Below are 15,407 nucleotides of genomic sequence, written 5' to 3'. Positions count from 1 at the left end.
TTCCCACTGTGCAACATACAGTAAAGTACAGTGAAATGCGCACACACACACACACACACACACACGCACAGTGTTTGACTGATACTACACAACTACACAAATGCACTGCACAACATTAAACATGGTTCTAATAGTGTTTATTTCATAATCATAAAGCATAATATATCAGAGATCCATACTCTCAAAAAGCGTTTGTTGGCCTGTCACCAAATGGGGAAGCCCTTTCAGTTCTTCATGGGACCCTCTGTGGCAGGTGTGAAAAGTGCGAAAAAGATCCCAGACTGAACCATTCTGCCTGACAAAGTACCCACAAACTGGGCAGGATTCCACTATGTAGACACAGAGCCTTCTGGAACCCTTCCTTCTGTCAGCGCAAGAACGTTGAACTGAAAAACAACAACTAGCAAGCAGCACACCATCATCAATACCATTTATTCCACGGTAAAATCAAAGCCTTTACATTTTACTTCATGGCTTAAATTTCATGTTTATAATCACCATACATAACCATGAAAACATCTAATAAAATCAGAGAATACATATTTCCATCCAGTCCTTCCAGACCCACCCCTCAATGTGTCAAGTGAAATCGAAACTCTTAGAAAGTTTTATTAAAAATCTTATCAGTCTTGCTTGAACAAGTCTCTTCAATATGCCGTTACAAAATTCAATGATGTGTGAGTTTTTATAAAATACAAAATATAGAAGTATTTTATAAATATATAATTTTCCACAAAAAAGCTGTATCCAAATATTTTTAGTGTGTAAATACTGGAAAATAATGTTTTATAGTATATATAAAAAAGATAGTGGCAGAATTATCTGAGAAAACAAGTTTTTGTTGCTCTCCATATTGCTCCAGAATTTTGACACTGATAAAGATAAAGCAAGGCCCAAAATTAGCCCACTTGCCATTACAACATTTGGCTCCTACAGTAATAAGTACAATAAAAACACAAATCCTCAATTATACATTTTTTAAACTTCAACGTACTCTAAAAGCTAAAAGTAGAAACTTGTAAAAACCTAAAACAAAGAAACAAGTTTTATGTTTCCTGTGTATTGTACATGATAAATACCCGACGTGTGCATAGTGTGTTACAGGTGATGAAGTGCATAGTGTGTTACAGGTGATGAAGTGCACAGTGTGTTACAGGTGAGGAAGTGCGTAGTGTGTTACAGGTGATGAGGTGCTTAGTGTGTTACAGGTGAGGAAGTGCACAGTGTGTTACAGGTGAGGAAGTGGATAGTGTGTTACAGGTGAGGAAGTGCACAGTGTGTTAAAGGTGATGAAGTGCATAGTGTGTTACAGGTGATGAAGTGCATAGTGTGTTAAAGGTGATGAAGTGCACAGTGTGTTACAGGTGAGGAAGTGGATAGTGTTACAGGTGATGAAGTGAACAGTGTGTTACAGGTGAGGAAGTGCATAGTGTGTTAAAGGTGATGAAGTGCATAGTGTGTTACAGGTGATGAAGTGCACAGTGTGTTACAGGTGAGGAAGTGCACAGTGTGTTACAGGTGAGGAAGTGCATAGTGTGTTACAGGTGAGGAAGTGCACAGTGTGTTACAGGTGATGAAGTGCACAGTGTGTTACAGGTGATGAAGTGCGTAGTGTGTTACAGGTGAGGAAGTGGATAGTGTGTTCCAGGTGAGGAAGTGCACAGTGTGTTAAAGGTGATGAAGTGCACAGTGTGTTACAGGTGAGGAAGTGCACAGTGTGTTACAGGTGAGGAAGTGCACAGTGTGTTACAGGTGATGAAGTGCACAGTGTGTTACAGGTGAGGAAGTGCACAGTGTGTTACAGGTGAGGAAGTACGTAGTGTGTTAAAGGTGATGAAGTGCACAGTGTGTTACAGGTGATGAAGTGCACAGTGTGTTACAGGTGAGGAAGTGCATAGTGTGTTACAGGTGATGAAGTGCACAGTGTGCTACAGGTGACAAAAAACTGCACTGAGAATCACGCTCCTCAAATTATATATCCCATATATATGCGCTGAAAGAATTGCGGTGAAAGAGGTACTAAATTATTCTTTCTTTTGCAATTAGAAAATAAATAAATAAAATTTAATTAAATCGAATCTGATCTTGCTTCTGCTGCTTAATCCGGGGGGAGATGTTGATTAGTCCACACAACCTCGCGCCAAAAAATATTGCTGGGAGGCCAGATTTTTCCCACAGGTCACCAGTTGCCAACCCATGGTCTAGAAGGACCATTTTTTTCATTTTCAGAGTTTCATATTGCCCCTGAAGAAAGAAAAGGTAGGTCTGCAGCTGTACGAAGCTCTTAGGAACGCAATTAAGATAATGATCTTTCCTTTTAGACGACAAAAGGTCAGCAGAATGCAGGGTTCGTCGTGACTTTTCCGGGCTCTCCCTTGTGATTTGCAGCGTCTATTCGGGGCCTAAAGCGACTGCGGGGGCCTGGGCGGGAACGGCGGCGAATGACGCGTCCCCCGCATCGCCCACTCGCTGAATTACCCACAGTTTCCAGGAGGGGGGCCGGGGAAATATCACCCCAAATCCAGGTCGGATTTCAAAGCGGCCTTACAGATCAAGCTGTCCTATTGCGAGGGGGGGGGGGGGGGTTGTTTCTGAAAGTTTCGAAACCCTGGCGAAGGCACAGCGTTCTCACGTCGGTGAGCGCGGCGGCGACACCGTCACATCGTCAACGTTTTCCCGCCGCTGCTAACAGGGAGGAGGAAGAGGAGCGGAGGCCCAAAAGCAGCCTGTGTTTTTAAATGGGCCAATCAGAAGCTCCGAGGAGGCTGGGGTCAAAGGTCATCATATTAACCCTCTGCCTGCGTTAGCATGTTAGCCACTGCATCACACACTGTGAAACCCTCTGGCTGCGTTAGCACGTTAGCACCTGCATCACACACTGTGAAACCCTCTGGCTGCGTTAGCACGTTAGCACCTGCATCACACACTGTGAAACCCTCTGGCTGCGTTAGCACGTTAGCACCTTCATCACATGCTGTGAGACCCTATGGCTGCGTTAGCACGTTAGCATCTGCATCACACGCTGTAACGCGGCTGCGTTAGCACGTTAGCACCTCCATCACACGCTGTGAAACCCTCAGGCTGCGTTTGCTCGTTTAGAGAGCCAGCCAAAGCTTTCCGTACAGAACAGGCAGAGCCGCTTGTGTTCATTAACCGCGTCCACGTCAAGGAGGCAGCGCTCTCCGATCATCCAGCGGGTTTCCGAGCTATAGCGCCACCCGGAGGCAGGCGCCCGCAGACGTCACATTGTTGCTAGGTAACCAAACTGAGTGTTCTTACCGGTTTTTTGATTTAAGCCATTTGCTCTTCTACAGATCCTGAACACAGTTGCATAGTTTCTTTGTTTCTTATTTTTTGTTTTTTGTTATGTTTCGTAGTGCATAATTCCTGATAAAACTGTTTTTATACGGCATTTGCCTGTCACTCAGGAAGCTTTAGCCTGAATTTAACACCCACTTTTGCGTCTACATCTAACAAATCTCCTGAACACACGAGCGAGCTGCGTCTTTGTTTTTTTTTTGTTGTTGTTTTTTTCAAACGCTAGGTAGTATAAACGCTAATGGCAGTATTTAATGAATGAAAATGCACTGTGCGGCACCAGGGCTGGTATCACACACGTGCTAAGAGCTTCCCCCCCAATGCTAAGGCACACGCGTTTAAAGACGCGACCTTACAAATACACACAGGAGACCAGACAGCGAGGAACGGCAAGGCCAGCGTACTTGCGCGGGTGAAGTCCAGCACAGCTTCTCTCCGTTGCGGAGCTGCACTGGACTTCACCACGCAAACGTCCAGCATTTGGAAGGTCGGGTATTGCGGAGGTGCCCAGAAGGGGGCGGTATAACATGCAGACGAACAGACGCAGGTGCTGAATCCCGTCTTCCCGGCTACGGACAGTCGCTTCCGTCGTAGATGATTGGCTTCTCGATTGTCAGGTGATAGAAAACTTTCTTTGAGATGAACCTACAAAATATAAATGAACAAAAAATACTAAGATATATAAACACAAATTAAATGTGAACAGGCTTAGTAGTAACTCTAGTGCAGTAAGTTTAACTTCTACCTGAAAAGTTTTTTTTTTTTTTTTTTTTTTTTTAAAGCTATGAAACAAAAAAAAAAGCCTAACCGTTATGAGGATGTCACTCCGTAGTACAAAAAGAAAAACCCAAGGTCAAAGGTCAAGCCCCACTGCAGCACTGGGACAGTGCTGACTGCATGTCTGGACGTCTCTCAGACAGTGCGCTCAAACGCCAGTCGGGGGGGACCACGGTCTCCGCTGCTTTTTGGTGATTTCCTTTCATTCAGCAGGCCTTGGAAACGAGGCGTGCAGAACCTCCAGCCAATCAGACTTGAATGAGGCACGTGAGCGCGTGAACAGCAGCAGCCCTCCGGGGTTTGGGTGTGAGACCCCTCTGGGCGGGGGTGTTAGACGGTGCTGGGTGCTGGGCGGGGGGGTGGGGGGGGCGGTTAGGGGGGTACGTTAGGGGGGCGGTCGGCAGGGGCGCACACGCACCTGGAGTAGGAGTTGTCGAAGATGAGCAGGTAGGTGCCCGGATTTCGGGCCTTCAGCTGGCCCTGGATGGTCTCCCTGTGCGCGTCACAGCGGGTGAGCGGGATGAGCACCTGGGGGAGGAGGAAGAGGAGGAGGAGAATGTCAGGATGGCCTTCAGGAGAAAGAGCGCAGCACACCACACTTCACATCCTCCCACTCTCTCTCTCTCCCTCCCTCTCGCTCTCTCACTCTATCCCTCCCCCTCTCCTCCTCTCTCCCTCCCTCCCTCCCTTCTCTCTCCCTCCCTCTCACTCTCTCACTCTCTCTCTCCCTCTCTATCCCTCTATCCCTCTCTCTCCCTCCCTCCCCCTCTCTCCCCCCCCACCCCCCTCACCGTGGCCTGCTCCAGTGGGGTCTGTGCCCCCTCCCTGTAGACCACGCTGAAGGAGATGCTCTTGGGCTCCGAGGAGAACACCCAGCTGATGGTGGGGCCGGCCGTCTGCAGCTCCATGGCGACGACGCTGTAGCAGCTGGACTTGATGAAGAGCTCGCGAGAGCCGTCGCCGAACCGCACCATCTCCTCCGCGGTGAGGGAAACGCTCTGCCTGCAGGGAGAACCCGCACACCTGGCCGTTTACTGCACGTCACACCCGCACACCTGCCCGTTTACTACAGGTAGAACCCACACACCTGCCCGTTTACTGCACATCACACCCACACACACCTGCCCGTTTACTGCACGTCACACCCGCACACCTGCCCGTTTACTACAGGTAGAACCCACACACCTGCCCGTTTACTGCACATCACACCCACACACACCTGCCCGTTTACTGCACAGCACACCCACACACACCTGCCCGTTTACTGCAGGTAGAACCCACACACCTGGCCATTTACTGCAGGTAGAACCCACACACCTGGCCATTTACTGCAGGTAGAACCCACACACCTGCCCGTTTACTGCACATCACACCCACACACACCTGCCCGTTTACTGCAGGGAGAACCCGCACAACTGGCCGTTTACTGCACATCACACCCAAACACACCTGCCCGTTTACTGCAGGTAGAACCCACACACCTGGCCATTTACTGCAGGTAGAACCCACACACCTGGCCATTTACTGCAGGTAGAACCCACACACCTGCCCGTTTACTGCACATCACACCCACACACACCTGGCCATTTACTGCACATCACACCCACACACACCTGCCCGTTTACTGCAGGTAGAACCCACACACCTGCCTGTTAATCCCACCCTTACCGCGGGACCCACACCGTAAGGAGTTGGACTGTATGCAGTAGGGAGTGGGGTTTAGACTCATAAGGAGTTGGACTGTATGCAGTAGGGAGTGGGGTTTAGACTCATAAGGAGTTGGACTGTATGCAGTAGGGAGTGGGGTTTAGACTCATAAGGAGTTGGACTGTAAGCAGTAGGGAGTGGGGTTTAGACTCATAAGGAGTTGGACTGTAAGCAGTAGGGAGTGGGGTTTAGACTCATAAGGAGTTGGACTGTATGCAGTAGGGAGTGGGGTTTAGACTCATAAGGAGTTGGACTGTATGCAGTAGGGAGTGGGGTTTAGACTCATAAGGAGTTGGACTGTATGCAGTAGGGAGTGGGGTTTAGACTCATAAGGAGTTGGACTGTATGCAGTAGGGAGTGGGGTTCCCACTCACGTGAGTTCTCCAGACTTCAGCAGGTATATCTCAGCATCCTGCACTGTCGGCGTCTGTTCTTCTGGGTCCTCAGTGCTTCCGTCTCCTCTGCTTGTGCTCGAGTCCCTGTGTGACCACAATGAGAGGGCTGATCGGTTAGCATGGTACAGGAACAGGGCAGTGATTGGTTACTGGGGTACAGGAGCAGGGCTGATTGGTTAGCAGGAAACAGGAGCACGGCTGTGATTGGTTAATGGGGTACAGATGCAGGGCTGATTGGTTAGCGGGGAACAGGAACAGGGCTCTGATTGGTTAACATGGTACAGGAACAGGGCTGACTGGTTAGCGGGGAACAGGAACAGGACTCTGATTGGTTAACATGGTACAGGAACGGGGCTGATTGGTTAGTGGGGAACAGGAACAGGGCTGTGATTGGTCAGCAGGGCTGCTCACAGCTCTGCGCTGGCCTGTGGTGAGCTCGTCTCCGTCTCTCTCTCTGGAGACTCCCCGGTGGCCTGGGACAGGGAGTCGCTGTCGTAGACGCCGTTCACCTCCTCCTCCGTGATGATGTCATACACCGCGTCATCGGGCCTGGGGGCGGGGTCCGTCACTGCCTCGCAGGAAACAGGAAACAGGAAGCTGTGAATACAGCCCGTCTCTGTCCCACACTGTAAGAGGCTGAAATTCTGCCTTCCACACTCGCGCCCATCAGAAGGCAGGAAGCACAAGGCACCCGACTCACGTTTCCGTGACAACATGCTCAGCGCATGTGTGTGTACGTTTGCGCGTGTGCGTGTTTATAGTGTGTGTTTGTGTGTTGTTTGCGTTTGTGTGTGTATAGGTGTGTGTGTGCGTGTGCGCGTGTGTGTTTATAGTGTGTGTGTGTGTTCATGTGCACCCGCTCGTGCTCTCCTCACCCGTGACCCTGGGCATGGGCGTGTAGGGGGCGGGGCCGGGGGCGGAGCCGGGACCGGGGGGTGGGGCCGTGTGGCCCAGCTCGGCCTGAGTGAGGCGCTCCGTCACGGCGCTGTGCTGAGAGTAGCAGTCGCCGCAGCAACGCTCCTTCTTCCCGCCCAGCTTGGTCATCACAAAGTTGTTGCTGCAGTAGTAGCAGAAAATGTGCCCGCACAGCCTGGCCACAGGGGGGCGCCAAACACACAGGGAGCAGGAGGAGAGAAAAGCGGTTTCAGTACAGAGGGGAAAAGCACTCCCGGTAACAAGCTGGGGTCCTGCTGTGCGGTTCCCTTGCCTCACCTGATTTTACCATTAACAGGTACGGCACAGTTCTGCCTGGCACACAAAATCCATGGCCAAATTAGCAGTAGGAGACTCAGTCTAGGGCCATGTCTCCATGGTAACCAGGTGAACTGGCTCTGACAGGAGCAGACAACCCACCTGCAGTGATGTCTCCACAGTAACCAGGTGAACAGGCTCACCTGCAGTGATGTTTCCGTAGTAACCAGGTGAACAGGCTCACCTGCAGTGGTGTTTCCGTAGTAACCAGGTGAATGGGCTCACCTGCAGTGATGTTTCTGTAGTAACCAGGTGAACTGGCTCACCTGCAGTGGTGTTTCCGTAGTAACCAGGTGAACTGGCTCACCTGCAGTGATGTTTCCGTAGTAACCAGGTGAACTGGCTCACCTGCAGTGGTGTTTCCGTAGTAACCAGGTGAACTGGCTCACCTGCAGTGGTGTTTCCGTAGTAACCAGGTGAACTGGCTCCGGCATCGCAGGCAGTGCGTCGCCTCTTTGTCCACCAGCCACCACTGCTCCTCCGCCCGCAGCTTCTGCTCAAACTCCAGAGCGTCAGACTTCTGCCACAGCTCGTCCTTATCCCTGAAACACAGGGCCGAGAGGCGGGTCAAAGGTCAAAGTTCAGAGCGTCAGACTTCTGCCACAGCTCGTCCTTATCCCTGAAACACAGGGCCGAGAGGCAGGTCAAAGGTCAAAGTTCAGAGCGTCAGACTTCTGCCACAGCTCGTCCTTATCCCTGAAACACAGGGCCGAGAGGCGGGTCAAAGGTCAAAGTTCAGAGCGTCAGACTTCTGCCACAGCTCGTCCTTATCCCTGAAACACAGGGCCGAGAGGCGGGTCAAAGGTCAAAGTTCAGAGCGTCAGACTTCTGCCACAGCTCGTCCTTATCCCTGAAACACAGGGCCGAGAGGCGGGTCAAAGGTCAAAGTTCAGAGGTGGAAGGGTACAGGTTAAAGGTGAAAGGGTACAGGTAGGAGGTGAAAGGTGGCAGGTTAAAGGTGAAAGGGTACAGGTAGGAGGTGAAAGGTGACAGATGAAAGGGTACAGGTAGGAGGTGAAAGGTGGCAGGTTACAGGTGAAAGGGTACAGGTAGGAGGTGGAAGGGTACAGGTTAAAGGTGAAAGGGTACAGGTAAGATGTGAAAGGTGACAGGTTAATGGTGAAAGGGTACAGGTTAAAGGTGAAAGGTGGCAGGTTAATGGTGAAAGGGTACAGGTAGGAGGTGAAAGGTGACAGGTTACAGGTGAAAGGGTACAGGTAGGAGGTGTAAGGTGACAGGTTACAGGTGAAAGGGTACAGATAGGAGGTGAAAGGTGACAGGTTACAGGTGAAAGGGTACAGGTAGGAGGTGAAAGGTGACAGGTTACAGGTGAAAGGTGGCAGGTGAGGACCTGATGAGCTCGATGAGCCGCTCCTCCAGGGTGCTCTTGGTCCTGCTCAGGTCGTCCAGCTCGGCCCCCATCTTCAGGGCGTGGCTTTCTCTCTCAGCAACAGCGACCTCCAGCTCGCCTTTCAGCTCCTGACAGCGGCTCTGTGCAGAGAGCAGGTCTGCCTCAGTCCTGGGGGGGGGGGGAGAGGGAGAGAGAGGGGGGAGAGAGGGAGAGAGAGAGGGAGAGAGAGAAAGAGAGAGGGGGGAGAGAGGGAGGGAGAGAGGGGGAGATAGGGGGCAGGGAGGGGGGGAGAAAGAGGGTAAGTGGGAAGAGAGAGAAAGACAGATTGAGAAAATAAAAGGCAGATGTGATGAATTCTCTTCTTTTACGTTTTTATGATTCATTCAGTGACTCAGGCCTGAGAAAGGTGCACAGGATGGGCGCTGTATTTCAGACGTCTGCACCTGCTAGGCGTACCGTCTGCTCGTCAACCTCTTCCCCAGAGCATGGATGTAGTTCTGCTTTAGCTACGTGTGGTTTATCCCTATTGGCATGAACTTTAACTCGTCTTACTTCTACAAAGCACTTAAGGAAGGTGCAATATAAATTGTTTTGGTCACTGCTGTCATAATTTTCATTTAGTTTCCTTCTGAAGTAAGTGGCCTTTGGTCATGTGATGTGCCCTGTGACCTCTGACCTCTCTAAGCTCTCTCTCAGCCTCTGCAGCTCTTCGTCCTTCTGTCCAATCGCAGCATCCCGTTCTGAGATGGCGGAGTCCTTCTCGTCCACCATCAGAGAGTTCTTCCTGCTTGCAGCCTTTCGCACATTAGAGAAAAATCAGGAATCAGAAAGAATCCCTTTGAAGCAGCGCCATTTTACACGTTACAGTGCTACGCTTCACAAGTCGCTCAAAGGAGGAAACGGGCCCCAGACCTCCAGTTCAGACAGCCTGGCCTCCAGGTGGCGCACTTTCTCCTGCTCTGCAGTCAGCTGGCCCCGCAAAGTGACCGCCTCCTCACTGGCACTCTGAGGACCAAACACACACAGGCACTGTGAGGACCAAACACACACTAATGCACTCTGAGGACCAAACACACACTAATGCACTGTGAGGACCAAACACACACAGGCACTCTGAGGACCAAACACACACAGGCACTGTGAGGACCAAACACACACTAATGCACTGTGAGGACCAAACACACACAGGCACTGTGAGGACCAAACACACACAGGCACTGTGAGGACCAAACACATACAGGCACTCTGAGGACCAAACACACACTAATGCACTCTGAGGACCAAACACACACAGGCACTGTGAGGACCAAACACACACTAATGCACTCTGAGGACCAAACACACACAGGCACTGTGAGGACCAAACACACACTAATGCACTGTGAGGACCAAACACACACTAATGCACTGTGAGGACCAAACACACACAGGCACTGTGAGGACCAAACACACACTAATGCACTCTGAGGACCAAACACACACAGGCACTCTGAGGACCAAACACACACAGGCACTCTTGTGACTTTTACATTAAGCTGGGGTCTACAGACATACAGAATTCACATTGGTTGTTGAACTTAATTTGTTCAGAATACATAAACCTGACCAAACCAAACATCCTGCTTAAAACCAAAAGGAATGTCACGTTGGTGTTGTCACGTTGGTGTTGCATGGTAAGGTGACATCATGTCTGCACGATCCCTATTTTACCGTTACTTGCTGTAAGCCTGCCCCCCTGCCCCGCCCCCTGCTCCGCCCACCTTGATCTGATTCTGGTAGCTGATAGCCTCGCTGCTCATCTGGAACCTGGCGGCGGCCACTTCCTCTCCGTGGGACTCCTGGAGGTTTCGGGCCCGGCCCTCCGCCCTCTCCAGCTGGTCCCGCAGGTCCTGGAGCTCCGCCTGCGCCTCCTCCAGCCCGGACCGCGCCCCCGCCAGCTCCCTCTGCGCCTCCTCCCTCTCGGCGGTCAGCGCGCAGACGGCCACGCCCAGCTCGGCCGTCTCTGTGTTGGCTCGGTGCAGTCCCTCCCGGGCGTCGGCCAGCTCCCCGGCCAGCGCCTCCTGCTGCTCCTTCAGCCCGGCCAGCTCCTCGGACGCCTCCCGCTCCGTCTCCGCCCTCAGGGCCTCCACCTCCTGCCTGCAGGTCTGCAGCTCCTGCACATGCCCACGGTTCATCTGCTCCAGCTGCGCCTGCGCATCAGAGACGCAACAACTGAGCTGCGGCACGCCATGCGACTCGCAGCAGTGTGTGGTATAAACGCCATGCGACTCGCCGCAGTGTGTGGTATAAACGCCATGCGACTCGCCGCAGTGTGTGGTATAAACGCCATGCGACTCGCAGCAGTGTGTGGTATAAACGCCATGCGACTCGCCGCCGTGTGTGGTATAAACGCCATGCGACTCGCAGCAGTGTGTGGTATAAACGCCATGCGACTCGCAGCAGTGTGTGGTATAAACGCCATGGGGCTCGCAGCAGTGTGTGGTATAAACGCCATGGGGCTCGCAGAAGTGTGTGGTATAAACGCCATGCGACTCGCAGCAGTGTGTGGTATAAACGCCATGCGACTCGCAGCAGTGTGTGGTATAAACGCCATGCGACTCGCAGCAGTGTGTGGTATAAACGCCATGCGACTCGCAGCAGTGTGTGGTATAAACGCCGTGCGACTCGCAGCAGTGTGTGGTATAAACGCCATGCGACTCGCAGCAGTGTGTGGTATAAATGCCATGCGACTCGCCGCAGTGTGTGGTATAAACGCCAGTGTGTGGTATAAACGCCATGGGGCTCGCAGCAGTGTGTGATATAAACGCCATGCGACTCGCAGCAGTGTGTGGTATAAACGCCATGCGACTCGCAGCAGTGTGTGGTATAAACGCCATGCGACTCGCAGCAGTGTGTGATATAAACGCCATGCGGCTCGCAGCAGTGTGTGGTGTAAACACGACGTACCTTCAGGGACTCCCCCAGGGACCTCAGCTCGTCCCTCTCGGCCTCCGCGGCCTCCAGTCGGCTCCTGGCCCGCGCCTCCTCCTCTGAAGCCCGGCGGAGTTCTGTCCGCAGCCCCAGCACCTCCTCCTGGAGCCGGGAGACCTCGCCCAGGTGGAGCTCCAGCTGGGCCTCCGCCCGCGAGAGTCGTGCCCCTGCCTCGTGCTCCCGTTCCTGTAGCTCCGCCCTCTCCTTCTCCCACTCCGCCCTCTCCTGCTTCTGTAGCTCCGCCCTCTCCTTCTCCCACTCCGCCCTCTCCTGCTTCTGTAGCTCCGCCCTCTCCTTCTCCCACTCCGCCCTCTCCTGCTTCTGTAGCTCCGTCCTCTCCTTCTCCCACTCCGCCCTCTCCTGCTTCTGTAGCTCCGCCCTTTCCTTCTCCCACTCTACCCTCTCCTGCTTCTGTAGCTCCGCCCTCTCCTTCTCCCACTCCGCCCTCTCCTGCTTCTGTAGCTCCGCCCTCTCCTTCTCCCACTCCGCCCTCTGCTTCTGTAGCTCCACCCTCTCCTTCTCCCACTCCGCCCTCTCCTGTTCCTGTAGCTCCGCCCTCTCCTTCTCCTGCTTCTGTAGCTCCACCCTCTCCTTCTCCCACTCCGCCCTCTCCTGTTCCTGTAGCTCCGCCCTCTCCTTCTCCTGCTTCTGCAGCTCCACCCTCTCTTTATTCCACTCCACCCTCTCCTTTTCCCACTTCCCCCTCTCCTGCTCCAGTAGCTCCGCCCTCTCCCTCTCCTGCTCCTGTAGCTCCGCCCTCTCCCTCTCCCGCTCCCTCAGCTGGTCCTGCAGTTCCGCCTCTCTCCTGCGGGAGGCAGCCAGGCTGCCCTCCAGCTCTGAGATCTGCGCGCCGATGGAGCGGAGCTCTGCCTGCATGGAGGCCAGCGCCTCCTTCACGGCCGCCTGCTCCTCCCGGAGCTCCCGGTTCTCCCTCTCCAGCCTCCTCTCCCGCTCCTCCCCCGTCGCCGCGGCGCCCTCCAGCCGCGCCCGCAGCCCCGCCCGCTCCTCGGCCAGGCCCCGCGCCGCCTCCTCGTTGCGCTTGACCGTCTGCAGCAGGGAGCCGTTCAGCTCCATCAGGCTGCCGCACTGCACCTTGTACTCCTCCAGCTTCTTGGCCTGCTCCCTCAGCTCCGCCTCCAGCCCCGCCCTGGCCTGCGCCTCCTGCTCCAGGCCGCGGGCGCGCTCCTCGCTGGCGACCAGCTCCTCTTCCCCGGCCCTGAGACGCTCCTCCAGGTCTCGGGCCCGGCTCTCCAGCGCCTCCTTCTGGCCCGCGTGGAGGCGGCGCAGCTCCTCCTTCTCCTCCTCCGCCTGCCGATCCCGAGCCTCCAGCGAGCCCCGCGCCTCCTGCAGCCGCGTCTGCAGACGGCTCGCCTCCTTCTCCCGCTGGGAGAGCGCCCCCTGCTGCTGCTCCAGGGAGGCGCGGAGCTCCTGCACTCGCGCACTGTCTGCGCCCGCCGAGATCGTCAAGGCGACCAGCCTGGCCTCGCTCTCCACCAGGGCCGACTCCGCCCTGCTAAGCTCCGCCCTCTGCTCCTCCACCTCCCGCTGAGCTTCCTGCTTCTCCCTCTCCACCTCCTTCAGCTGGTCTAGCAGCTCGTGGATCTTCTGGGCGGAGTCAAAGTAACTGGCAGTCTGCTGGCCCTGGTAATAATAATAATAATAATAATAATAATAATAAAAATAATAATAATAATGACAGAAGATATTACTGAGAACGTTCTGTTACTGTGTAAAGTACGTTACTCCTGATGTAAAACTGGTGTGTAAGAAGTGTGTTTTCACGCAGTCACCTTTTCGGAGAGTTCCCCCTGGAGGCGGGAAAGGAGCTCGCTGTTCCTCTGCTCCGCCCCCTCCAGCTTGGCCCGCAGGTCGCGAGACTCCGCCTCCTTGGCCCGGGACTCCGCCCTCAGAGACTCCGCCTCCCGAGCCTGGGACTCCGCCCGCTCCTCCAGCTGCTGCCGCTGGCGGGCGGAGTCCCGCCGCTCGGCCTCCTGGGAGGTCAGCGAGACGTCGAGCTGGGCCTGGAGCTGCTCCGTCACCCGGCGAAGCTCCGCCCCCTCCCCGCCCATCTGCTGCAGGCGCTCCAGGAGCTCCCGCTGCTGCAGCTCCGCCTGGTCCAGCTCCAGCCGCAGCGCCTCCACCGCCCCGGCCCCGCCCCCGGCCCCGCCCCCGCTAGCGTCCGCCGGCTCGCACAGCTCACCGGACTCGTCCAACAGCCCGAAGTCCGGACTGCAGGGGAACTCCTGAGCCTGAGAGAGAGAGGGAGAGAGGGAGAGAGGGAGGGGGGAGAGAGAGAGGGGGGGGAGGGAGGGAGAGAGTGAGAGAGAGAGAGTGGGAGGGAGAGAGAGAGGGAGAGGGTGAGAGAGAGGGAGACAGGAGAGAGAGAGAGAGAGAGGGGGGGGGAGGGGGAGAGAGGGGGGAGGGAGGGAGAGAGTGAGAGAGAGAGAGAGAGAGAGGGAGAGAGAGGGGAAAGTAAAGACATCGTTGCAAGAAGAAAGGACAGAAATAACACAAGACATTTCTGCTGGTGCGTCTGAGACCTCTGATTGGTTGCTGAGCTGTAGCTTAACTACTCCCCGTGTTGAGTAATTGCTCTCCAGAGCGGCTTCAAAGATTGATTTTGTAAACGACATGACTCGCCCTACCCCAGTTCAGAGTGATCTACAATAACAGCATGGCTAGCATATCTTCAGATGCTTAAAATGGCGTACGTTCTATGCCCCTGACATGCAGTATGTACACAGCGGCCTTCACAGAGAGACTGGTCTGCCATTGAGGTCAAAATAAAAGCCCACTCTTCGCGTGAAACTTTAAGGGACTACACGTACAGCTCAGAAAGTAGAGACATTTCTCTGGAAAATAATAATAAATAATTATTTGAAACAAAAAATGACAAACGTCATGAAGAGTTTATAACTGCTTTATAACTTGTTTATTTTATCAGTTTTATATTCAATCTCTACTGCTGGTTTTCCAGCTGTGGTGCTTCCTCACAAAATTGTCAACTGTACTTTCATTGTATTTCATACAAACTAAAGGCACACACATAAAGCAAGTTATTGTCTTTTATTTTACACGGTATCATTATTGTTAATTCTGGAAGCGTGAAATAAATTGATGTTTCCTGCTGTAGCACTGTCATTTAACCTTCTATCATCATGTGCAGAAACTTATATCTTCATTACTGTTCTACAGTAGTGCACACTCATCATCATTTATGATTTATTAATGCATTGCATTTAACCCATTGCACATTTCACACTAACTTTCACTATGACTTTCCTCCGGTAAGGTTCCAATGGCCATGCCACGTTGGAGGATTCAAACCCGCAGGAGGTGGGGCGGGTTACCTGTGAGAAGGTGCTGGCCAGGCTGTTGATGCTAGAACTCCGGCTGGGCGGTTTCCACAGGTGACCAGGTGAGCCTGGCCCCAGAGACCTCCTGTGACACACGACACACGCTCACACCAACCCAGAGACGTCCTCCAGCCCAGCCTGTCTACTCACTGAGCTCAGCACACCATACATACACAACACATCACGGACATCACACTCCACACACAACACAACACATCACTAACACAAAAACCCCAGCCTGTCTACTCACTGAGCTCAACACACCATACATACACAACACAA

General features: G+C 53.5%; 1 protein-coding gene across 4 annotated transcripts in view; it reads right to left on the bottom strand.

Moving 5' to 3' along the window:
- Positions 1-120: 120 nt before the first annotated feature.
- Positions 121-15,407, bottom strand: part of fyco1a (FYVE and coiled-coil domain autophagy adaptor 1a) — a 25,740-nt gene continuing 10,453 nt past the window's right edge. For 2 of the 4 annotated variants that reach the window (XM_035415058.1, XM_035415059.1), the window contains exons 7-20: positions 15,120-15,210; positions 13,560-14,018; positions 11,746-13,410; positions 10,560-10,988; positions 9,712-9,804; positions 9,476-9,594; positions 8,800-8,967; positions 7,838-7,990; positions 7,073-7,287; positions 6,609-6,765; positions 6,177-6,281; positions 4,887-5,097; positions 4,514-4,623; positions 121-3,963 (exon numbers count right to left, since the gene is read on the bottom strand). In XM_035415058.1, coding sequence (XP_035270949.1) covers positions 3,888-3,963; positions 4,514-4,623; positions 4,887-5,097; positions 6,177-6,281; positions 6,609-6,765; positions 7,073-7,287; positions 7,838-7,990; positions 8,800-8,967; positions 9,476-9,594; positions 9,712-9,804; positions 10,560-10,988; positions 11,746-13,410; positions 13,560-14,018; positions 15,120-15,210 — 4,051 coding nt within the window. In that variant the 3' untranslated portion in view covers positions 121-3,887. The remainder of the gene's footprint in view (positions 3,964-4,513; positions 4,624-4,886; positions 5,098-6,176; positions 6,282-6,608; positions 6,766-7,072; positions 7,288-7,837; positions 7,991-8,799; positions 8,968-9,475; positions 9,595-9,711; positions 9,805-10,559; positions 10,989-11,745; positions 13,411-13,559; positions 14,019-15,119; positions 15,211-15,407) is intronic. The other 2 variants (XM_035415060.1, XM_035415061.1) reach the window with 2 other exon arrangements.

Source organism: Anguilla anguilla, chromosome 4 (genome assembly GCF_013347855.1).
Source record: "Anguilla anguilla isolate fAngAng1 chromosome 4, fAngAng1.pri, whole genome shotgun sequence".
In the NCBI taxonomy this organism is placed as follows: domain Eukaryota; kingdom Metazoa; phylum Chordata; class Actinopteri; order Anguilliformes; family Anguillidae; genus Anguilla; species Anguilla anguilla.
Note: the sequence above shows the minus strand (reverse complement) of the source record. Positions and strands in the feature narration are given on the sequence as shown.